The 26,051-nt window shown below is 40.8% G+C and overlaps 1 protein-coding gene across 1 annotated transcript in view; it reads left to right on the top strand.

The window, feature by feature from the left end:
• The window catches only part of LOC126162082 (uncharacterized), a 160,832-nt gene that overhangs the window by 21,234 nt on the left and 113,547 nt on the right, over window positions 1-26,051 (top strand). The window contains exons 2-3 of the mRNA XM_049918356.1: window positions 2,489-2,644; window positions 13,718-13,876. Coding sequence (XP_049774313.1) covers window positions 2,489-2,644; window positions 13,718-13,876 — 315 coding nt within the window. The remainder of the gene's footprint in view (window positions 1-2,488; window positions 2,645-13,717; window positions 13,877-26,051) is intronic.

A 26,051-nucleotide genomic window follows, 5' to 3' on the forward strand; every position in this document is an offset into this window, starting at 1 on the left:
GGTTAAGACATTGAATTTGTTTGGAGAATAAGTAGCAGAGCTTGTGGAAGTCGATCGAATTCCAACTAAATCATGTTGATCTTCAAGAATGTATTGGAACAGAAGCTGAAATTTGTCTTTCACAGTATTATGATATCGAGATTCCTTACACATAAAATATCTTCCAGTTTTCAGCAAAATGATGAATTTATTGTATGGAAATTTTTTTAATACAAAACGTGAAGAAAAGTAGAAGAAAATTTTCATTATGAACTGAAATATCTCATTGATTGAAGAGTTCCTAGATAACAGAACGCAGCATGTCATTCTCAATGGAGAGAAGTCTTCCGAAGTAAGAGTGATTTCAGGTGTGCTGCAGGGGAGTGTCATAGGACCATTGGTATTCACAATATACATAAATGACCTTGTGGATGACATCGGAATTTCACTAAGGCTTTTTGCAGATGATGCTGTGGTGTATCGAGAGGTTGTAACAATGGAAAATTGTACTTAAATGCAGGAGGATCTGCAGCGAATTGACGCATGGTGCAGGGAATGGCAATTGAATCTCAATGTAGAGAAGTGTTATGTGCTGCGAATACATAGAAAGATAGTTCCCCTATCATTTAGCTACAAAATAGCAGGTCAGCAACTGGAAGCAGTTAATTCCATAAATTATCTGGGAGTACGCATTAGGAGTGATTTAAAATGGAATGATCATATAAAGTTGATCGTCGGTAAAGCAGATGCCAGACTGAGATTCATTGTAAGAATCCTAAGGAAATGCAATCCGAAAACAGAGGAAGTAGGCTACAGTACGCTTGTTCGACCACTGCTTGAATACTGCTCAACAGTGTGGGATCTGTACCAGATAGGGTTGATAGAAGAGATAGAGAAGATCCAACAGAAAGCAGCGCGCTTCGTTACAGGATCATTTAGTAATCGCGAAAGCGTTACGGAGATGATAGATAAACTCCAGTGGAAGACTCTGCAGGAAAGACGCTCAGTAGCTCGGTACGGGCTTTTGTTAAAGTTTCGAGAACATACCTTCACCGAAGAGTCAAGCAGTATATTGCTCCCTCCTACGTATATCTAGCGAAGAGACCATGAGGATAAAATCAGAGAGATTAGAGCCCACACAGAAGCATACCGACAATCTTTCTTTCCACGAACAATACGAGCCTGGAATAGAAGGGAGAACTGATAGAGGTACTCAGGGTACCCTCCGCCACACACCGTCAGGTGGCTTGCGGAGTATGGATGTAGATGTCGATGTAGATAGCTAGTTTAAATTTTTTTTCATGTTGGCACAGTTTTAAATGATGAAATTTTTTCTTGATTGGGTGTATGAGGGACTTTTCGATTTCCAGTGAATATGGCGATACAGTAAGTATACTATGTTGACATATCTGAATTCAAATGTGGAATGTAGTGAAATGTATGAGTGGGATAATGTGTCTGTAATAAATAAATTTGATTGGCATGTCATAGCACATTTAGTAGATAAATGTTTTTCAATTTTCTGCATGTAGTCTAATTTTCCATGTGGTTCTTTTTCGTTACGTCCTATAGTTTAGATTAAAAACTCACTTCAAAAGCCGCGCGGGATTAGCCGAACGGTCTAGGGCGCTGCAGTCATGGACTGTGCTGCTGGTCCCGGCGGAGGTTCGAGTCCTCCCTCGGCCATGGGTGTGTTTGTGATATCAGCACCATGAAAAATAATACCAGTGAGGGGAGCACAGTTTCGTGGCATTCTCACAAGTCATATCTTGCCTATTTTTCAATATTTGTTACTGGTATGGGCAATGAAAGCTGTCAAATAAAGCCTCTGAGGATCATTTCAACTATTTTATGTATTTCATGATCTTTCATATTCCGAAGACAAGAAAAAAGTTAGGCTTCGAAAATAATTAAGTTTTAAAATTACATTTTGCTTTCATGAAAGCTTCAAGTTTTAAGCATCTGACAGCAGTAGAAACATTCTGATAATCATTTAAAAGACATTATTTTCGCCATTGATTGTAAAAAGTTAGTGGCTCACATCTTGTCTTTTAATAAGCTCTACGTGGCTGTAAACCCCAGCTATGAAACGTTAATCAGCTTTGAAACTTTATAAAATATCTTTTAAATGTAACCGAAGAATCCGTCAAATTCATGTGATTTTGAATTTAATCTTTTACGCTCTGTTTGCAGCACACATAGAAAATGGTTTCATGTTGGCTACCAGAGACATGAACTCCACATAACGGCCATCGAAAAGACTCAAAATGAACCAGGAGCTTTCTTGAAATACGTATGAGATACATTTTAAAGAACTGGAGCAGACTTTTCTCCAATTTTGCTATATCTGATAACGGTGTCTTGTTTATTTAAAAAATTATGATCACAAATTTCTATTTTATGCAGTGCTATGTAAGCCTAATTTCTAAAGTCTGAATAAATGAAAGATATCATTAGTCTACCATTAGTACATGTGCCAGCCTAATAAGAGTAACTGTTCTGTTGACAGGGCCCGTACGAGATCGACTTAGAGTTGTTTTCACCATGCACTGATATTGGCAGTCTTGATATTAAATTCGATGTGTCCTACGGTTTTAAACATTGCAGAGTTGCTTACAATGGAAACCTGACGTTTCCATATGATGAAGACGACGAGGAACTGATGGTATGTACTTACAAGGGAACTGCTTATCGTCCACTATTCTCGTATGCAACTTTCTCCTTCGTTTGAAATTTCTGCTTGTGTTACTTCCACGGCTAACTGCATTCAACTGGCATTTATTTCTTGGAGGAACTTCTACTTCCGCACACTTAGTATAGAGATGCTGATATTCATTATTCTGAGCACAAACAGCGCTGATAAATCAGAAACTCTCTCTGACTTTAGTGGCTTCTGAGTTATCTAATACCAGTTCCTTAAAATAAAGCAAATAATCTGAATCCTATGAGCTAAATCTCTATAAACATGAAAGAGGAACATAGCCTGTGGAACAGGGAGCATTACAAAAGCAGCAGACTGTTTGAGTGAGTTAATTAGTTGCATTTATCCATATTTCAAGGCATGTTAGCTATTATGTATCACTGACACCTATTTCACGTAATAATACGCAAAAAGGACGCTGCTTGTTTACCACGTCTTTATGAAGTAACAATGATACTCGAATGGAATGGTAAATTAGCTTTTAAAATTGCATTAACTGTCTACTAACGACAGATTGGTAGCCGGTGGTTTACTTTTGTGAAGAGAATAGCTTAAGAATAGAAGACCGTAATTTTGCGCTCTAGTTAGGATGGTTTTAAGACTTGGATTTAATCTTTGTCACCCATGGTTCAGATTTTACATCGAAAAGACAGTGACAAAAGTAAAAGATAATGTTCAGAAGATGGATTAAAACTCAGGATGAAAGGATTCCATGGAAAAGATTCGCTGATGACACTGGTATCCTCTGTTGAATGGGGGAGCAATTGCCGGACCATCTGAATGGAATGAAAAGGGTGCAACCACAAACGGTACACTGAGAGTAAACCCAAGAAAGACGACAGTAATGAGGAGTAGCAGAAATCTCTAATATTAGAGATAAATTCAAAATAAATATTTTGGACCATGAGCTAGACTTAGGGAGGGAACTATGTCGTCTGGAAAGCAAAATAACAAATGACGTGAAACACATGGATAAATAAATAGCAGATTAGCACAGGCAAAGAGACCTTTCGTGACTGAAATAAGTAGTTTGGAGAATAAATTTTTGAGAATGTGCGTTTGGTGTACAGCATTATATAGAAGGGAATCACCAGAAACCAGAAAACAAAGGAATTGACGTGTTTTCGATGTGTTGCTATGCAAGGATGTTGAAAGGTGGACTGATAAGAAGCGGTGAGATTCTCTGCGAAACTGGCTAGGAGAGGATTAGTGTAAAAGAATTACAGGAAGAAGGAAGAAGATTTTAGACACCAGTTAAAGCAGCAAGGAATAACTTCCTTGTTGCTCGAGGGAGCTGTAGGTGGTAGAAACTGTAGAGGAAGATGGAGATTGCAATGTAACCAACAAATAATTGGGACTTTGGGTAGAAGATCTACTCTGAAACAAATCAGTTATCAGAGGAGTGGAAATTGTGACGGGCGGCGCCAAAACGTTCAGAAAACATTTGAGTCCAAGAAATAGTATTTTAATTCTTTCCCGTCAGCGGGTTGTTTAAGTCCAAAATTATATATCCAGGTTCATTCCTAATGAGAAATTTTGTGAACTCTGAGTAGATGTTAGAAATGAACTTCGAAGGAAGTAAAACTAATTTTATCTTGTTGTTAGCGTGTCCAGTTTAAGCAGTCGTCTCCATGGGGCTTGAGCATATGGTGCTCCATACAATACTCACTTCACGTTTTCTGCATTAAATACATTGTTCAAGGGTAAAAACAGCGTGATAACTATTCATTTTATAGATGCATGGTTAAAAATTTGCAGCAATATGTCCTGGTTGCTCCACTGTTTGCAGCCTCCCTTGTAGAGAATTATGTGAAATGTGCCATGAGAAAACTAGGAAATAAATTAATTACACAGTCGCCATACATCGATATAAAATAGACTATGCTCACGTCTCACGAAGTCTGCACCTCTTCAATTTCTATCCATTTTAATCAGATATTTTCATCCCTACTGCAAAATCCTATAGATGTTTAAAATAAAGTTTCTCATCAAAAATAATTTCAAAGTAAACTGCTGTATAAACACACCGCTGTCCTCCAATACTGAAACATCACGAAGGTGACAAGCAACAAACATCATATTGGCTTAAGTGTTGTGAGTACTTGATACGCAAAATATCACTATTTCCGCATAACCCTAGGTACGAGTTAACTCTGTCTACATTCTGTATATAACGAAACATTACGCTCGCGTTTGAATTTTGGCTGATTGTGAGAATAAATTGTTATCTCCTCTCAGAAGGAGAAACATCTACGAACGAGTGTCGAATTATGAGAGTGGCAGAATCGTGTCTTCGAAAGACTATAGTCTAACACTGCACAGTTTTTCCCCACATGGTGGCTGATTTCCCGTGACTGTACGGTGAGTATTGAAGCGATGTATTCAGGAGAGCTACATTCAACGCCATGCCTTATTTCAACGGTGCCACGCGTCTAGCGCCCTAGAGGACACCTGTTGTCTGTTCAGCTGTGCAGCCTTCTCGCGCACCTTGAGCCAAGTTATGGCGCTATATAACACAATGAAAACAAAGACGTCTAGGCCTGTGCTTTCAGAACCAGTCTTTCGTCCCAGTATTTATATTTTATTTTTATTGTTGCTCAATTCGATCGCTTGTATTAGTAGTTTTAAATGCACCACAATCTGATACACGCATTTGACTTGGGAAAATTCCAGGCTGTGTTTGGTTAGTTTTGCAAAAGTATTGGTATGTATATACTAACTGTATCGTGAGATAAGATACTGAGAATAGGCTTGTTGCCACGTGAAATGGTCGTGAATGTAGTTAATCACACAATGTCTCATAAACCACAATACAATCCAGGAATTTTCTACTCAACCATTAGTCTATTTGGGGCTAGGATAGCGTAGTATAATGTTGTACATATGTTTGCTGTTAGTTCTAGTTAGAGCAGTATGACACATAAATCGCTCTCTACTACTGACTGTTTTGGTAAGCTCAGCACTAGATAGGGCAGCTCTACCGATAACATGTAGATGATCAACTTTCAAAAGTGATCAACATGCTTTGTTAATGTGAATAGAATAAACGTTAATTTCAGTTCCGATTGTAAGAAAATTACGGATGATTATATAGTGCCACAAAGATTCTAGCTGCCGTGAATATTAAGTAATAACCTCATCACTGACTCACAAAACAATTAAAAAACCTTTCAGTTATCGTTCAGTGGGTTTTATACTGTTTCTGTTGATATTAAGCAAGTCTCAGAACCTTCTATTTTAAATTTACTACTACATTAGACAAAGATGTGTCTATAACAGAGTCAGAGATAGAATCCAGTCTATCGTCCTTTGCTTAGGCTATTACACGAGAATTTTTATTTTGCTTTGTTTGTATTGCTGACTACATTTTACCGTCTCACACAGTAATGTTTTTATATTTTTTTAGAGCAAACTGATCATTTTCTTGCATTATGATATCTTTCCCACATGGGCCTAAATGTCGTAACACCGATCGACCACTCTTTCTAGTGAATCTCACATCTTTTATCTCCTAACACTTTGAGCGGAACTTTAATTATCGATTTTCTCTTTATTTCGATTACTATGATATTTTCATAGCAACTGAACATGAGATAAGGGAAAAAGCTACAATCTGAAAAAAATTTACTTTTTCTTTTCTTTACAACACACGAAGCTCTCTTAATAACAACTTGTCAGGATGTTATGTTCGATGACCAAAGGTACCTGAAGCTCTATTACTAATTTAGCATATTAAAAACTAAATCGCTAGTGCCACTGCTACTTTTTACCCGTATTTTGACACTTGTAATCAAAGCTCTGCGTCTTCAGGCACTGGCGTCTATATGCACAAAATACCACTAATGTTGTCGTAGACTGCGCTACCTCACCTACACCGACTACCACAGTTTTGGTATCCCAGGCGTCCTCAATAAAAAGTTGGCGAGATGAATATTGATAGGCAATCGGGAACTCAAGCCATTATTTTACCCAGTGTCACACCGTTGAAAGGTATGGACTACGACCCTACTTGCAGAGAACCTCTGACTTGAATGGATACTGCATGAAAGGTGTTAGAAATCACCACACAAATAAAATATTTAGAAACGAAAACAAAGAGATATATTCTGAAATTATCAGACAACACGCACTCTCAGCCGAAGGTGGCCACCACTGACGCAGACATAAGCACAGAACAACATACACAAATAGCATTCACCTATAACTGCACAACTGTACATGAGAACTCTTCAGAGAGAGGATACTGAGCTATGAGAACTAGGTTTCGGCAACAGAAAGGGTGTGGTAGACTTCGGTAGATGTTACCACATGGGGCCGGCGCTGCTGGTCTCCGGTAGTACTGCGAAGTATTCGCCATATCCAAATGACCGAAACGGAGATCGAAACTGTAGGGTGGCTACGACTGAAAAAAGGTAGTTCTGGAACCAAAATGTTGGTATGTAAAGCGGCTACCTGTAGCCGGGTGGGCCATAGAATTCGACGCTTCATTTTTGCCTCGGCAGGTGGAACGGATAGCTTTTCTGTGTTCGTGCACGTCTCAAGAGAAAAAACCGCTCACTTTCAACCTGTATCTTTTTAATGGCCGCCACGATAGTGAATAATTTATTAATTCGTCTGAAACTGATAGCACCTGAATTTTGTGTACAGATTTTAGTTCGTTCCTTTGTATGTAAGAAGTTCTTATTAGGAAGTTCCCTTAGTTTCTGTAATTACTTAGGTGTTTAATTCGTGATTGAATCTTTAGATACTTCGAAATAAAACTGAAAGGCAAATTATGGATGGAGCAGCTGCTTGTTGCTCATTAAAAGGTCCAGAATATGATGCCTGATTTCATATTTAGTAATTACTTATCGAGTTATCCTTTGTTTCTGGCCTTGTGCGGCCGCCCACATGCTCGTCATTGTCTGTGGCATTCTTGGGAGGGTTCGTAACACGACGTGTTATGACTTGCCTCCCCCAAGAGCTCTGAGCCTGAGACAGGTCAATTAACTACAGCTGAGTCATCTCTTCCGTTTCCTAAACGTCTTTATCCTTGATAAAATTATCTAGCCGAAGACAGGAATGAGTCAGTAGAAGAGAAGGACGCTATTATTAAACCAACACGAACGAGATATGTATGAGGCATGTATATAGAACACGAAGTCAAACACAAAATAAGTGTGCTCTTGCAGCTTTAATTTTGGTCCTTTTCATTTGGACTTGTTGGCAAAAGCACTGGAAAACGGAATCCTAAATATGTCTCAAGGCTGTCTCAGTGTTACGACAATAAACATTTTCGTCTACAACATAACATATTTACAACATGAATTAATACAAAGCATGGTTGACAAAAGCTCTCATCCGGCATTTAAAATTTACAAGTGCGTATAGTGAGACAATGAATTCTTAAAAAAAAAGAAGGAAAACGCTGGTAAGTTAACTCGTGAAGAAAAAATGGCACTTTGCCATACATCACTTGTGATGTAGCACATTTGAGAAAGGGTGGGGAGAAATTCTTTCCTTACTCACTTATACAGCACACTGTGTCCTACAGATGCATTTGACATAGCACTACGCAGACGGCAAGCGCGACTGTGGCGGGCAAGTGTTGTGATAGCCAACAGCTGGGGTGGTACACGTCACACGTCTCCGGCTCCCTGCTGTGTCCTGGGGGCTCTGTCAGTGACGTCGGAGAGTGGCGAAAGGGACAAGTAGTCCCCCTGTGCTGAGACTCAGATGGGTTTGCTGTATGCCTGCTGGCACCAGTCCTCCATTCGACAGACATGTGAAGCCGCTCAGTCTGACGAATGTCCATAATAGACACCAGACAAGAAACGTTCTCTCCTAGCACACTACCTTCGAGATAGTTGCGCTTGACAGTCAGCCACCGTTATAAGTATGTTAATGACGGTAGCAGTCAATCCTCAAATCGGGAATGACTATTGTCTTCACTTAAACTGTCACTTGAAGCTACGATGGGGCCACTCGACACCTGATTCTCTTAAGAGAGTAGTGACTCTGCTCATGCTTCAGTTAATGACTCTTCTTGTAAGCAGGTTTTACTATTCATTCGGTGATTGATCTTGTTCACTAATGGAGAAAGCCAGACCAATCGCACCACTACTGCTTTCCATAATGACAACAGAACGAATACTGCTAAACAATAAGCTTGGTTTCTAACAGACTTAATGCACTCCACGCTCTTTTTAACATCCAATATGAAACATCAAAAACCAGTCAACATCCAATAAGCAACATCAAAAACCAGTCAACAGTAATGAGTAGCGTTGTTATCCAACAAAACACCAATAATCACTCAAAAACTTTAGAATGTCCTGAGTGCAATTATTATCCAATAAAACCCCAGAAATCTTTCAACTACACTAGAGTGTTCTGAGCAATAGTATTATCACCTACTACGAAACAAATTATAATCAAACAGATTCCGAAAACAGTCGTCAATACCAGTCTGTAATGCTCCCAAACACGTCTTATCAAACCAACAATCCGTGGCTAAATTCCACCACACCACAAAGACTTCTTCACGCTCCAGTGTTTAATAGTTCAGAAAGAGGTCACAGTATTTTCCGCGATACGTCATCCGCCATGGAACACAGATTTAATCAAACTCTTGGTTACAACCTTGAAAATCTGTAACCAAAAAATCTTGCCCTGACTGAAACTTCGACATGAAACTAGAGCAAAGTCAAACCGGGCAATTGATTTACCACCTCGTAATGTGATACTTAAGTATCCACGGAGCAAACAGCCCCATCGGCCAGTTATCCAAAATGAAACCACGTAACCCCCTTCTCAGAAATCAGGTGCTGTCCGTTAAGACCTTGAAAGAACCATGCCCAACCGTTAAAAGGAGCGATTGAAAGGTCTTTTTTACTTCTTTTAATGAACAACACTTCGCTTCGCCAGGGTGGGCTGATGTAGCAGGCAAGACCACGGCTTCTCATAATGTGATGATCTGACATGTGGGTTAGCGACTTTCGTCATATTTTCCACGGACGTTCAACACGCGACATAAAGAGGCACGTTTTTGGGCTTTTTGCTTGATACTCCTTGGATTTTGAACAAATCGAGGCCGGATTTGATGATGGAAAATTGTATTATCAATGGTATACATCGAAACATCCTTTAAAAACAGTTTTTTTCACTAATTTAATACGGCGTCCAAAGTTAATAATATTTGAGTTATTGATGTTTCCATGTCTTCACGCTGTAGCTTGCGTAATCGTCATTTGATGTGTGTAACAAAGTGAGATCGGCGGTAGATCGGCCAAGGGATTAAGACACCAAACCGATGTCCCGAGTACGATTCATGGTCGTGGCATTTTTTGATACTTTTTTTCGATTTATCGGGTAATATTGTGAGGACAGTAATATTTTTCTTTGCCTTTTTTAAAAGTGAAACATCAGTAGGTCTGATTAATAAGCACGTAAGTATGTATTATAATGTATTGACAGCTATTTTCGTTGTGATACGTAGTACAAAAATACACCTAAGTATGTTATTGTGTAATCCTATCTGATCGTGTATTCCTGAGCCTTCTTGCAATGAATTGGATGAAACATTTCATAGAAACAGGCAAAACACAAATGTTCCTCGCACCATGCGCAACACGCGAAAGAAATCCCGCCGCATTTACGTGTTTTCCGATATAGTGTTTGTCGTTGCTAAATACCAATTGATTAGATATCAATTTGGTTGCGTAACAAGTGTATAAAAGCATATCTTAGAAGACAAGCTGGTTATGGGCCAGGGCTGAGTTTTGATAGCATCCGCCCTATCTTGTAATATTCGGCTCTGCTGTTATTTCGCATGATTTCGAAGTCATGCGATGAAATTATTTACCTGTTGGAAAAAACAAGCGTCACACGGTTGATAAAGGAAGGCCCACTTGGGTGTGTCACCTTGATGGTGCAGTTCGGTTGAGCGTCATGATCCTATCTAGCGCATCGTGTATCATGATGAAAATAATTGTCTATTTATTATATAGACTTTTTTGTTATAAATCACACCTCCCGATGTTTTACTTTAAAAAAAGGAAAGAAAGGTGTTCCCAATATCAGAAACACCGAAAAAAAAACATCAAATAAAGAACTAAAGGTGCATCAACAAGGAACGAACAGGAACTAGCAGTTTGGTAGTTTAATGCTTTGAACCCTTTTTCAAACACTGTTTATAGTAGTAAGTAAAGCATGCGAATTGTTGGCGATCCAAGAAAACAAAATTGTAAAAGAAAAAGAACCATGATGTTACAGTGATCGCTGATGATGCGCCCCATTCGAGGGTGGAGTGGTAGAGAAGTAGTATGAAAATGGTTCGATGAACCCTCTACCAGGCATTTAACTGTGAATTGCAGAGTAACCATGTAGATGTAGATGTAGATGAACGGCAGACAATTCAGGCATCCAGATCGTTTGTTTGCCCTGATGCTACTTCAGAGTCTGCTGCCCCCTTACAGGAACCACAGATTAGTCTGGCATGTCCAAGGATATCCTTCTGTTGCAGTTATACCACCAGTTCGGCTATCAGTACTGTTGACACACGCAACCTTTCCCTATCGCAAGGTTCACGGCCAAGGTGGGAAAATATCATTAGAAGGAGGTACTTCGGAAAATATGGACAAGACATAGGACAGTCAAAACTCACCACACGATTTAGAATGGTTCAAAGTTTCAGACAGTATTTATTCTGTCTTAATGCTGCTGTAGAACACAGAAGTTAAAAAAAAAGAAAAACTCAACTACAAAGCCATTGGTCATATAAATTTCGTTTTAACATGTGATATTAGAAATATTGTAACGGGAAATGTTGCAAAAAATGAAATGCAAATGAAACTTTGTCTATGGATCATACGGTTTTCAACTCCTTAGTAATTTTAAATAACCCATAATGCTTCTTAGGTGATGGCTGCGTCGGAATGTAGTAGGAGTGAGCGTCTCCCAACACTTCTAGAGCCGAATCCACTATACCGCATACACAAAATTTATGTGGCCATAGACCGTTAACCAGATTTAATGCACTGCGGCCTGGAATCTCACCGACTGGAATACGGTTGTTTTCAGTGATGAGTCCCTCCACCAAATGAGCCCAGATGACGAGCGAAGACTTGGTTGCAGGTGCCCCATACAGCAGAGGGATACTGCCCTTAACGTCGCCCGCTATACTGTGGTGCGGGAAGCCATCTCATTTCATGGCAGGACTCCTTTGGCTGTCATCCGTGGCACCCTTCCAGTATGGAGTTCGTCGACGATATTTAAGCCCCGTTTTGTTGCCCTTCATGGCAGGCCGTCCTGATCTTACGTTTCAGGAAGATAATGCCCGTCCACACACGGCGGCAGTTTCTACTGATCGTCTTCGTGCTTATCAAACCCTACCTTAACCAACAATGTAATCGGATCTAAAGTGTGTAGCAGTCGATTCTACAGTCTGTTACATCAGGAAGTGTTTCCACTTGTTTAAAGTTATTATATTAGGCTTAGAATTTGATCTTTTACCTGAATCTTTGTTAGCCAAAAGCACATTTTCACACTCATAGCTGTGAGACCGTTTGGAGCGTTGTGGCTGGTACCCTCCAACCAGCTCGGGATTTTGCCAATCTGAACAAAATTTGGCACGACATCCCTCAGCAGTACGCCCAAAAACTCCATCAGTCAATGCAAATCCGGATAACAGCTACCTTAAGGCTAGAAGTGGATTGACACGTTACTGACTAGTACAATTTGTGAAGGTCTTTCTCTTTAATAAATCATCCAATTTTTCTGAAACTGTAATCGTTTGTTTGTAGGTACATGTACATCACATCTACCGATACATCGGATAACTCCTTCGTGGTGGGTGTTTTTTTTTTCTTTCTTTTTTGTCTAAGTTTGTATTAGGGCGTATGAGAAGTTATTTCCCTTTGTTCCATGTGATAACTCAACGTAAGTAGCTACACATTTCACATGTAGTACACAGGAGCTCATGGTAAATACACATACCAGTAATTTCTGTCAATATGATTGGCATGACTCCAGACACAAGCCACTAAATAAAGGCAATTGATAATGTTCCGATTAACTTTCTATGATGTCCTTGAGTTACGTTAATGTATACCCTGAATCGTTTAATGTCCCTGGATGTTGTACTTCTTGATGGAATAAATAGAACTTCATGAATGAATGTATCCATACACCTAACGCCATATTGCTTGCAAGACAGAGAGAAACCACGGAGCACATGGATTATCAAAGCCTTACGTGCATCATAGAAAACGTAATTTTCTTCCCAGCCCATAAATTCATTGAACCATCGCCGAGTGGGCTACTGTGTTAACAACTCGTAAAAATTGCTTCGGTAACGTGCTGCTCAGTTCTACACTACAGAATGGAGAAGTCTATACTTCAGTTTATAAGTTCAGCAAGTGTTGCCAGCTGATATAATAACATAAATTAGCCTTACAATTTGATAATATATTTGCATCACAGTTAGCGACAAGAACATTTTCGTAGTCATAGATGTTCCACTTCAATTTCATCTCCCTTCGCCTGGTTATCCAGGCACCCCTGCAGCTGCACTTCCTCATTGTTCTTGATGCTTGACAATATAAATTATTGATTCCAAAAACCTAAACCGTACTAGCTATGGAAACAAAGGCAGAGACAGAATGTGAGTAGACACGAAGATGTGTTAACGACAGAGAAACGTTGTAAGATTAGAGAAGACAATGAAGTTTAAGATTCCTTAGTCCTACTGTTTGCCTGTATATCTAGACCTAGCTTAACTGAGATGTACATTTAATATATACATAGTTAGTACTCGTAATTTCAGTGATTTTTAAAAATATTAAGTATTGATAATTTATATGCATTACGAGTCTTTTAAAGTTGAAAATGTGTGTAGACCGAACCTAATCATGATTCGTTGTAATTTATCGTTTTTTGAAACAATTATTTTGTTCAATAGGGTTTGGTAAGTAGAAAACATATTTGGATACATTTGTTTAATCTGATAACCAGTATATTAACATATTTCAAAGTTGTAATATATTTTTATTTTCTCAGACTACAATTAGATTTGACAAGTGGGGCAGTACTGCTGGCTGGTCATATGAAGGTACTTTGGAGAGATATGACATTATGACATTCCTGCTTACCTACTTTCCAAATGCCTTCAAAAGTTTCTATGGCAGCATGGGCATTACAGGAAAACCAATGCCGGCCGTAAGTACTAAAAAAACAGTGACTTTATTTAAACATATACAGACCTCGAAGAGTTGTAGATGGTGTCTCGAGGAACAAACTGAGGACAGTAGCCCGTGTTCAGAAACATCATCGAATGACGCATGTGCCTGCCACTACGCCACTCCTTTGTAGAGATCGGCAAAACTGTTCTTTTCAGATGTCGGATCAGCATTGGTTAGCTCTTTTTCATTACTCAGCACTCACCACTCACTCATAAAAATAAGTAAATGAAAGGTACATTGCCTTTCTAATACTGGTCGCTAAACCTGTATTTTTATCTGATGTGGTCCTATTTTGAAAGAACATATAAATAAGAAGAAGAATTTTGTGTTATGTCCCTTGTAATTTTCAGATACAAAAGCTTTAAATTTCGTCTGCTGTAAAAATTATAAATATTACAACAAAATCCTGAATATATTTATCAAGTAGAAAAATTTTAAGAATGAAGACGGATTCTTGTTATATTTTGATACTTTTATAGGAGAAAAACAATACATAAATAATAACAAGTGTAACTGAAGTGTATTTGCTGTCATCACTTATAGTCGGTATTATCACATACATTCTCATAAATGAAAAATTAATCAATATTTTCATTTATAAATAAAATTTTACAAATTTTAGTCAATGCGAGTCTCTTTCTCTTCTTAGTGCACCTTTGTGCAGCTTTTGAATACATTCGCTCTTAGGCCACTGATGTTGCTGTGATACATAACACTTTTAGAAGCAGTTTATAGCGCCAGCCACAGAAATTTTCTTGTTTCCTACTAGTTTAAGGAATTGCCGTTTCTAAGCAAATTTCCCTCCACTTAATTTTTGTCCTGTTCTACAACTGCCACACTTTCTGGTCGTGACTTCTTTGAAGCCGACTAATAGGTTCGTTGAAATCCCTCCAGATTGAGGAAGTCTCATCTGGCACAGTGGTAACTGGTTGAGAAATTAGCTCTATTTTTTTTCTTGTTGAACAACCAACGCGTTCATTTCTGCAATATCCTTCATGTAGCAGTTCTGAAATGATTTGTTGTCTGAAAATCCTTGCCTTCGAATCAAGAGGTCCAGTAACGTTGCCTGACTAATCAGTTCATTGCTGGAGATAACGCTAAACCACTCTGACAACCCTTTAAGGAAATTATCAACCAATGATTCTAGTTCTTGAGGATATTCTTTATTTTTATCTTTAAAAGATTTTATTTGCTGTTCCACTAATCTTGACAAGATTTTCATTTTTAATACTGAGACTGTTATCTCCAAGGACACTTCTTTGGTTGTTTCATCTAAAGCTTTCAAATTTTTAAAGCTTGTTGCATTATCTCCCAGTTTGGTCAATATTCAGGGTATGACAGGAAAGATCATTTGAAGCAAAATACATGTGGACACATGCACTATTCTGAATTGTTTCCGAAACACAAAATATTTAATGGACATTGTTACTTATTTTCTTTATTGTTCAGTACATTGTCATTGTTTACAATGTACCATAGTAGTTTCGACGAAGTCGAGGCGGATAATTTGATGTAGGCCACGTGGCCTGTGGTCTATGAAGTCGGGAAACTACTGCAAACTGGCTTACCTACACCTCGAAGCATGCAAATTTGGTAAGATATTCCGTATACTCTCGTTCTCTTCAAGCGACCTGTAAGTCCTCGAGAAAAGATAAATGGGACCTTTTTAAAGGAAATTTAACGTAGTTTAATTTTATTCTGCAACAACATTACGCTAGAAGCGCGGATTTCGTGTTGTTCTAGAGTAGGAATTAAACTCCATGGAGAAGAAACAAAAACTTTGAGGTTCGCTTACGACACTGTAATTCTGTCAGGGACAGCAAAGGACCTGAAAGAGCAGCTGAACGGACTGGACAGTGTCTTGAAAGGAAGATATAAGATGAACATCAACAAAAGCAAAACGAGAATAACGGAATGTAGTCGAATTAAACCGGGTGATGCTGAGGGAGTTAGATTAGGAAATGAGACACTTAAAGTAGTAAATGAGTTTTGCTATTTTGGGAGCAAAATAACTGATGATGGTCGAAGTGCATAGGATATAAAATGTACATTGGCAATGGCAAGGAAAGCATTTCTGAAGAAGAGGAATTTGTTAACATCGGGTATAGATTTATGTGTCAGGAAGTCGTTTCTGAAAGTATTTGTATGGAGTGCAGCCATGTATGGAAGTGAAACGTGGACAATAAATAGTTTAGACAATAAGAGAATATAAGCTTTCGAAATGTGGTGCTACAGAACAATGCTGAAGATCAGATGGGTAGATCGCATAACTAATGAGGAGGTATTGAATAGAATTGGGGAGAAGAGAAATTTGTGGCACAACTTGACTAGAAGAAGGGATCGGTTGGTAGGACATATTCTGAAGCATCAAGGGATCACTAATTTAGTTTTGGAGGGCAGCGTGGAGGGTAAAAATCGAAGAGGGAGACCAAGAGATGATTACACTAAACGGATTCAGATGGATGTAGGTTGGAGTAGGTACTGGGGGATGAAGAAGCTTGCACAAGATAGAGTAGCATGGAGAGCTGCATCAAACCAGTCTCTGGACTGAAGACCACAACAACAACAACAAGAAAAACGTACTAAAGTAACTTTAAATATCTTCCATCCTAGAAAACATTTGGAATAGGGCATACGCCCACATTTAGTTTTTGCTGCAAATGATAGTCCCTCTCACATTTCTGAATATTGACCATTTCTCCCGAGGCAACCTTCATAATGGACTATCATGTATGTTAAAATAATTGTGTGCTATACATACCATTATATTATTTGTATCATATCCACCCAAGGTAACTAAACCTTCATAAAGGCTACTAACACACTAACAACAGTGACTACAAATGCAACAGACTTAGAACAAGACATAACAGTACACCTAACAAGAACACTGACACACCAAGGAAACATAAGAGCAACAGCACAAGAAGATTACAACTAGAACTAATCAAATAAGGATACAAAGAATAAAGAGCTGAACTCGGATGGAGAGGTGCTCAGTCAAGAAAGCGGGTTGAAAGCTGTATCACTGTGCCAAGAGCGCAGCGAACAGATTGACTCCACAAGTCGCCGTGTGGTGTGCCCCGTGTGATGTCCTTGACAAGAGCTAGTACTTTGGTGGGGAGCAGTGAGACAGTTTGCAATATGATCCCTAAGAGTGGTGGGGAGTAGTGAGCTAGAGAGCTATCCTGCAGTCTTATTCCTGAGAGTGGTGGGGAGCAGTGAGCTAGTGAGATGGCCTAGGGTCCGTTCGGTGAAAGTGGTGGCGAGCCTGAGCTGTTAGCTGGCCGCGGTGGTCTAGTGGTTCTGGCGCTGCAGTCCGGAACCGCGGGACTGCTACAGTCGCAGGTTCGAATCCTGCCTCGGGCATGGGTGTGTGTGGTGTCCTTAGGTTAGTTAGGTTTAAGTAGTTCTAAGTTCTAGGGGACTTATGACCTAAGATGTTGAGTCCCATAGTGCTCAGAGCCTGAGCTGTTGAGAGTGGAATATGCCTGGATCGCTTTGCAATACGCTCCTAGCACATGGTGGCTGAAGACTGCAGCTTTTATGATCGCTGGCAACATATTCCGAGTATGGTGATAAGTCAAAGAGTAAGAAGTAACAACTTAGTCAAAAATATGTAAACATTTATTGAACTTTTGAAGTCTGAGATATTCTTTTGAACACAAGAGCGGAAATATGATACTGGTAGTGTCTCCGTTTTCACCTTTAATGTATTGCACTGAAACACTTCTGTTTCGTTTGTCCCGGTAGTTGCGCTGTCAAAACGGCGGATTCTGAAGCAATAGGGGCCCAGGTTCTATTACCAGTAGGGTCAATGTTTTTTTTTTCACTCAGAGACTGGGTAAAGTGTGGTGTCTACTTTTATATCGTCATAATTAGTATTACTATTGAGATGGCTGAACGAGTACTACCCACCAGCAGATAAGTTGAAAAAAATGAAGCTTTCTTTATGTTCTGTTTTTGTGGAAGAGAAAAGCTTTATGCGCTAGTGAGGTATGCAAATCCAAATGTGCACTTGGTGTACAAATTTTTCGTAGCCTGGGAAACTTCTTTTAAAGGATGCGAGGTGAGGCGCCGTTGCAGCAGCCTAGAGTAGTATTTTCATCTTGCTCATTACAGCTACCAGAGATACATTTTAAAATCAGATGAGCCACCATTCATTTTGTTCGCACCATCCATCATCCACTCTCTAGAAAGATCAGGTTCTTTGAATCAATTCAGGAACGGACTACCCAACTCTCCTCTTTGGGCAGCAAACGTTACTTTGCACGCTGACGGAACGAAGTGTTGTTTGTTATGTGAAGAGCGTAACTGATTGCCACGATCACCAGCGGAGGTAACGGAGCTAGCTGCTGCTTAGAAGGGCCTTGTCTCCTTTGAGTTGAGGTTTACGGGCGCTAAACAGCGTGGTCATCAGCGCGTCTCCTTTGAGTGCGATGCTCTGTTCCCTGGGTGGATGACGGTTTCAGACACGAATTGCTATCTACAGTTTATGTTTATTTTGGAATCTTCTAGAATCTCCAGTGAGTTTAGGTACAATGGAGAAAAGTAAACTATAGACGGAAACCTGTGTCCAAAACCGTCGTCAGCCAAGGCAACAGATCATCACATTCATAGTAAACAAAGCCTTACTACGCAGTAGTAGACATCTTATCCACTGGCAATCGTAGCTATCAGTTGCCTTACTTCTATGGTCCATCAGTGTGTAAAGTCAGGTTTGCTATCGAAGAGGGGTGGGGGAAGTGGCGGCATAGTGGTCGCCGGTGCCTGTAATTTCGGCGCTATGCAGCGTAATTGGATGACGTTTTTGGACACGGATTCGTATCCTCAATTTGTTCCTCTACAGCCCCTCAAACCGTGACGCAACATTCCTGTGACACCCACCCTGTATAAATAAGCTCATCGGACAAAATGTTTGTCATGGCAGTGCGCATGCACAGATGAACCATCAACCCTTTCCAAATGGCCCACGTACTCAACTGTTCATGCACTGCCTCTACGTGAGCGTGAGGCAGCAGCGATCAGTAAGACATTTACGTTTCTAACGGACTTTGAGCATAGGCTTGGGTAAATGTAAGGACGTGGCAGATTGGCAAAGAGGAGTAATCGTGCTTGTGGCCATACAGTATGTGAAGTTGCTGGATTTGTTGCTGTTTCGCATCAGACTATTCAACTTGCCTACAATGAATGGTATGTAACATACGTTCCACGAGACACGTTGGAAAAAGACCCTGACTGAGACGGAGCGGAGATGCGTTTCAAGGCTTGTGATTCACAATCGCTTCCAAACGCGACAGGAATTGCTGCAGGCCCATACCAATCAGTCAGCGAGAGACCGCCGCGATGGAAACAGCGTGAAATGAACATTTTGAGTCAGTCACCTTGCGAGGGAATAATGCTCACACAGGCCCATAAAGACGTCAACAGCAAAGTGTATCGGGCTCTATGAATATGTGACCTGTTTTCTGAAGACTGCCACGTCCTATTACATCTCGACTGACCTGCAAAATCATCCAACCCCCTAGAATATTTGTGGGACTATTGGAACAGTGGATAAAACACCAACATCAGCTACCACGCAATTTGGTGGATTTTGGTGTCAAATCCTCAGCGAGTGGCTTAAGCTTTATGCGATGTACAGTGTCGTGGACTTACTTTCTAGCAGAATCAAGGGGGCTACAAAGTCTGTGGACGGAATGACTTGGTGTTAAATGATGCTTGTAATGATTTCTCTAGGGTGACAAACTTTTTGTCCGGTGAGCTTATGTCTGTGTTTGTTTGTGTGTGTGTGTGTGTGTGTGTGTGTGTGTGTGTGTGTGTGTGTGTGTGTGCCTGATTAAATTAAGGAATGACTATGAAAAGTGCAAAAGAAAAGAATAGTGGAAATGGAGCGATAAGACCAGAATTTCAAACGATAACATGCTGAATTAGTTGAAATACTTATAAATGTCATAGAGAGTGGAGAAGATTCAACGAAAATACAGCAAAAGAAAGAACTTAGAGCAATGAAGCTATGATGAAAAAAAACAAAACGTACACTGGATAGATATCACATTACATCGGTTAAGTTAGTAGATTGTAGAGCTACTAACAACAGAGAGAACATTTACAAAGCATTTTAAGAGTTTTTTCAAATGTTTTTATAGTTCAAGAAGGGAATCAAAAAAATAGATGATGTGGCTTCCCTCCTATCGGGAGGTGCTCAAGAATAAGTCTAAACTGTATTTCTGTACCCAAACTCCCGATCCTGAGCTCAACTGATATTGTAATGCCCTCATGCACTGCAAGTACATTGTTCAAACCGATACTACACGTAATGCGTCTTCCTTCCCTGTCTATTCATCAAGGTATTTCAATTCAATTCAAATTCAATGTTAAATGAAATGAGATCTTGGCCTGATGCAAAATAGATTAACAAAAAAAATCGCAGCGCCATGAAAAGTTGTGCCACATATACTCGGCACGCGTGCTTCTACATCTGAAAGACAATGTCTATTCAGGTTTCGCATCAGTCACTTAAGAGTGTCGATAGTAGAGCGACTATGAGGAAGCAAATTAGTTTTGCATTAAGTACATGCTACAACGGTCGTGAACATTAATGAACCTGAGATTAGTCGTGGTGAGCTAATGTTAGTCAAGAATGTCTGTAAGGTGTCAAGGACGCCATCGTCAGTACCTCGCCGAATTTGAACCATGTCGTTTAATATGGCTATGAGAACCTGCATGTTCCTTCTGCCATGTTGCACATAGACTTGGCGGGAATGTAGCCACAGTACGTGGTTGCTGGCAGTGGTTGTCTCGAGAATGTACGGTCGCCGGATGCCCAGGCTACTTATAGCCACATGTATCTACCGTCAGGCAAGACCATCCTGTTCGGTGTACGGCTCTGCGCATCGAACTGCATCTGCAGCAGCAATTTGAGCAGTAGTTGGCGCCACAGTGATACAACGAACTGTTACAAATCGATTGTTCGATTGTTTCAAGGACAGCTCCAAGCCAGATGCCTCCATTCTACTGACCCCAAACCACCACCATTTCCGACTTCAGCGGTGTCATGCGAGAGCTCATTGAACGGCAGAGTGGAGGTCTATTGTATTTTCTGATGAAAGCTGGTTCTGTCTCGGTATCAGTGAGGGCCATGTTTCGGTTCAAGAAGGCCACTTGAGGGCTTGCAACCAACCAGCCTGCGTGCTAAAGACACAGGACCTACACCTGCACTAATGGTCTGGAATACGATTTCGTATGACAGCAGAAATACTCTCTTGGTTATTCCACGCAGTCTGACTGCAAATTTGTTCGTCAATCTGGTGATAAGACCTGTTGTGCCGCCAACCAAGAACAGCATTCCAAAGAGTGTTTCCCGACAGGTTTAAACTCGCCCACGTATCACTATTGTAAACCCAACATGCTCTACAGTGTAAAGACATTTTGCCTCATCCTACACAATTACAAGATCTGTCTCCAATCGAGCACAAAGGAGACATCTTGAGACGACAACTCCAGCGTCATTCACACCATCATTAACCGTCCCTGTAATTATCGACCAGGGCCAACCATGGATCTCCAGCCCATAAACTGACATCCAGCGCCTGTACAATACAATGCATGCACCTTTTCATGTTTGCATTCAGCTTTCTAAAGGTTATATAGGGTATTAGCGTCCCAACATGTAACATTCGCAATGGCTTATCTCGTGCTTACATCGACCTAGACAAAGCTACCGGGTGATCAAAATGTCAGTATAAATTTGAAAATTTAATAAACCACGGAATAATGTAGATAGAGGAATGACATGGGGTTTTATTAGAACAGAAAAAAACTAAGTTCACAAAACGTCCGACAGATGGCACTGGACAGCAAAACGTCAGTGACTGCGCATGACAATCGTGTATAAAAGGAGCTGTAGTGAGAGAGAGAATCAAACGCGCCAGCAGTCGCAGCATGTTGACGTGTCCTGAAAAGGCGCTTTTAGTGAAGCTGTATTATCAGAATGGGGAATTGCTAGTTCAGCGTTACGATACAATCGCCATAGGAACGGGATTCGAACGGGTAAAGGTCCGTTGACAAATGGAGTTGTGGCGAGAATGATTTCGAAGTTCGAAGCCACGGGTTGTTTAGACGATAGAGCCCGTAGTGGCCGTCCGAGCACAAGGCGTAATGCTGCTAAGAATGTTCAGGAAGAAATGGAGACTGTAGCGGGTTCGTCTATGCACGGGGAAGTCAGCGCTCGTGCAGTCGCACGTCGCACCGGCATTCCATACACTACTGTTTGTTGTGGGCGTTTCAAAATATGGCGGAAGATGACGATTGGTTGAGTAACGTGTTGTGGACCGACGAAGCTCATTTCACGCTCCGAGAGTCTGTCAACGCCCACAACTGCAGAATTTGGGCTACCGAAAATCCTAGAACTGTCGTTGAAACTCCATTTCACGACGAGAATGGGGTTTTATTAAAACAAAACAAACAAAAAAAAAAAAAACAAAAAAAGTTCACAAAATGTCCGACAGATGGCGCTGGACAGCAAACCGTCAGTGACTGCGCATGACAATAGTGTATAAAAGGAGCTGCTACAGAGACGGGTGAGAGGTACGCCGATATGTTACAGAATCGCATCATCCCCACCATGGCTGATAAACACCTGCTGGAACGTCCGATGTTTATGCAGGATGGCGCTCCACCCCATATTGCTAAACGCGTGAAAGATCTCTTGCGCGCGTCATTTGGTGATGATCGTGTGCTCAGCCGCCATTTTCGTCATGCTTGGCCTCCCAGGTACCCAGACCTCAGTCCATACAATTATTGGCTTTGGGGTTACCTGAAGTCGCAAGTGTATCGTGATCGACCGACATCTCTATGGATGCTGAAAGACAAAATCCGACGCCAATGCCTCACCATAACTGCGGACATGCTTTACAGTGCTGTTCACAACATTATTCCTCGACTACAGCTATTGTTGAGGAATGATGGTGGACATATTGAGTATTTCCTGTAAAGAACATCATCTTTGCTTTGTCTTACTTTGTTACGCTAATTATTGCTATTCTGATCAGATGAAGCGCCATCTGTCGGACATTTTTTTAACTTTTGTATTTTTTTTTTGGTTCTAATAAAACCACATGTCATTCCAAGCATGTGTATCAATTTGTACCTCTCTATCTACATTATTCCGTGATTTATTCAGTTTTCAAATTTATACTGACTTTTTGATCAGCCGGTATTTTCGAAATTTCATTACTCTACATTAACCATTTTTGGTGTCGCGATTTATTTTCCGTCAGTGTAATAGCAGTACTACGTCTATCAAAAGCTTGCGGAATTGCACTTATCTGTGAAAAGATCGATGCGCGAAGCAAACAACTTCCAACATCATACCTTAGCAAGAGATGTTGCCGCGCACAGGAGAAATTCTGGATACGTAAAATCACAGCGCGAGTCGAAGACTTCTATCCGGTCACTCGTCGATCACTCAGAGCCGGCAATTGAAACGGAAAGTGAAGTTTTTCAATTTATAGTTTAAGAAGTAACTCACGCACAGATTTTCGTATGGAGGATTTAGAAACAGGAAGCCCTTGTGTAGAGAAGCAACTGAAATAGTTGAAAACAAGAAAGTCGCCAAGCGTGGATGGAATCAAATGGTTCAAATGGCTCTGAGCACTATGGGACTTAACATCTATGGTCATCAGTCCCCTATAACTTAGGACTACTTAAACCTAACTAACCTAAGGACATCACACAACACCCAGTCATCACGAGGCAGAGAAAATCCCTGACCCCGCCGGGAATCGAACCCGGGAACCCGGGCGCGGGAAGTGAGAACGCTACCGCACGACCACGAGCAGCGAACGGATGGAATCCCAATTCGCTTTTTACGAAGAGTACTCTGCAGCACTGACCCATTATCTAGCTTGCATTTTTCGCGAATCTCTCGCTCAGCGTAAAGTCCCTAGCGACTGGAAAAAACCTCACATTATTTCTGTATGTAAGAAGTGTAAGCGAACTGACCTACATAATGGCGACCAATACTCGTAATATCAGTTTTCTGCCGAGTTATTAAACACTTTCTGATTTCGAATGCAATAAATTTCCTTCAGGCGGAAAAAGCTTCTGTCCACGAATCAGCACAGATTTAGAAAGTATCACTCGTGAGAAACTCAGTTTGTTCCTTTCTAGCATGTTATCCTGCGAACTATGGACGAAAGGCAAGAAGCAGATTCCACATTCCTAGATATTCGGAAAGCATTTGACACGGTACCCGAGTACAGTTTGCTAACGAAGGCCCGAGCCTACAAATTAGATTCTCAGATAACGTGAGTGGGTCGAAGTTTTCTTAAGTAACAGATGCCAGTACGTTATACACTGATGACGCTTGCCGCTTGGAGTCTGAAGCATACTCGGTTCCTTTTGGCGGATGACTCATTTCGTGAAGGCAACTAGCATCGCACACGGGGTGCATGTAAAACTCAGAATACGTAGCATTGTACCCAGGGTCGATCGCAGTCCTCTGCATGGAAACGGAGTTAAAGGTCTAAACCAGGGCTCCGACGTCTCTGCCATGGTATCGAATGTGGATTTCTCCATCTTCAATATCAGGCTTAGAATCGTAGCGTTGCTCTTAGTTGCTCAGGCGTGCACTACACGCAGGAAGCGGCAACTAGTATAGCAGCTTACGTGTGACGAGCACATGGGGTCTTTTAAATAAGAGGAACCACCCTTGAGATCAGAGACGAATGAAATCGATCGTAGAACCGCCATAGTGTTCTCATAGTGTGCTACTTCTCGCTGATAGGATACACTGACGTGGTATTCAGCCCGAAGAGTGGTCTGATGCACCGCCCCACGCTACGCTATCATGTGCAAGTCTCCTCATCTGCGAATAACTACTGCAACTAACACCCTACTGAATCTTATTATATTAATCTCTTGGTTTCCCTCTACAAGTTTTACTCCTCACACTTCCCTCCAAAACTGAATTGGTGATTCCTTGTTGTCTCAGAACGTGTTCTATAAACCGGTCCCTTCTAGTCAGGTTATGCTGGATATTTCTTTTCCTCCCAATTCTATTTAATACCGCTTCTCTAGTTGCATGATCTACCAACTTAATCTTCAGCATTTTTCTGTAGCACCACATTACAAAAGCTTCTATTCTCTTCTAGTCTAAATTGTTTAAAATTTTTGTTTCGCTTCCATACATGGCCACACTCTATACAAATACTTTTACAAAAGACGTTTAAACACTTTAACCTGCCGCGCTGCAGAATATATGGGGGCATCAAGGATTGCCCAGTCTGAAGATACAAGTTCAACTGTACCTTCGGGTTAATGCTGTTCAGATGCACCAAGAAGACATCCAACTCTTCTTCACCATGCGTCCACACTACAAATATGTCATCAACATAGCGGTACCATTTAGCAGGCTTTTTACTGGCAGTCTGCAGCGCTCGCTGTTCGAAGATCTCCATAAATAAATTGGCAACAGCTGGGCTGAGAGGGCTTCCCATCGCCACCCCGTCGATCTGTTCGTAAGACTCATTGTTGTACTGGAAATAAGTTGTCGTCAGGCAGTGTTTAAATAAAGCCACTATGTCAGTCGTAAAAATATCTACTATATATGAAATAGCTTCGTTTACAGGCACCATGGTAAACAATGACACTACATCGAAGCTCACAAGAATATCACTTGGGCTGACGTTAATCTTCCTCAGTTTTTCAATAAAATGCGCCGAGCTTTTAATGTAACTGTCCATTCTGTCGATGTGTGGTTGCAGCAAGCAGGCGAGATATCTGGCCACCTCTTGTGTTGGAGATCCTATGGCACTCACAATCGGTCTCAACGGGACCTGTGGTTTATGCACCTTTGGGAGTCCATAAAGTCTGGGTGGATAAGCTTCCGCAATGCAGAAATGGCAACTAATAGGCAAAAGAGGAAATTTGTTGGCCTACAGAAAGGCAGAGGTGAAACATCAGTCGCTGGCAACTATCGAACTGTGATTAACATATCTGGGAAAGAATTAACAAAAGAGGAACATTCAGTTCTGTAGAAAGGAGGCAACTTTGCAGTCACACCACTAAAGGTTCCTACGGAGGACACTATAGCAAATGTGGAGGCAGGAATCCGTTTGTTATCATCGCATTCCGTGGATGAAATCAGG

The sequence above is a fragment of the Schistocerca cancellata genome, chromosome 2, assembly GCF_023864275.1.
Source record: "Schistocerca cancellata isolate TAMUIC-IGC-003103 chromosome 2, iqSchCanc2.1, whole genome shotgun sequence".
Taxonomy (NCBI): Eukaryota; Metazoa; Arthropoda; class Insecta; order Orthoptera; family Acrididae; genus Schistocerca; species Schistocerca cancellata.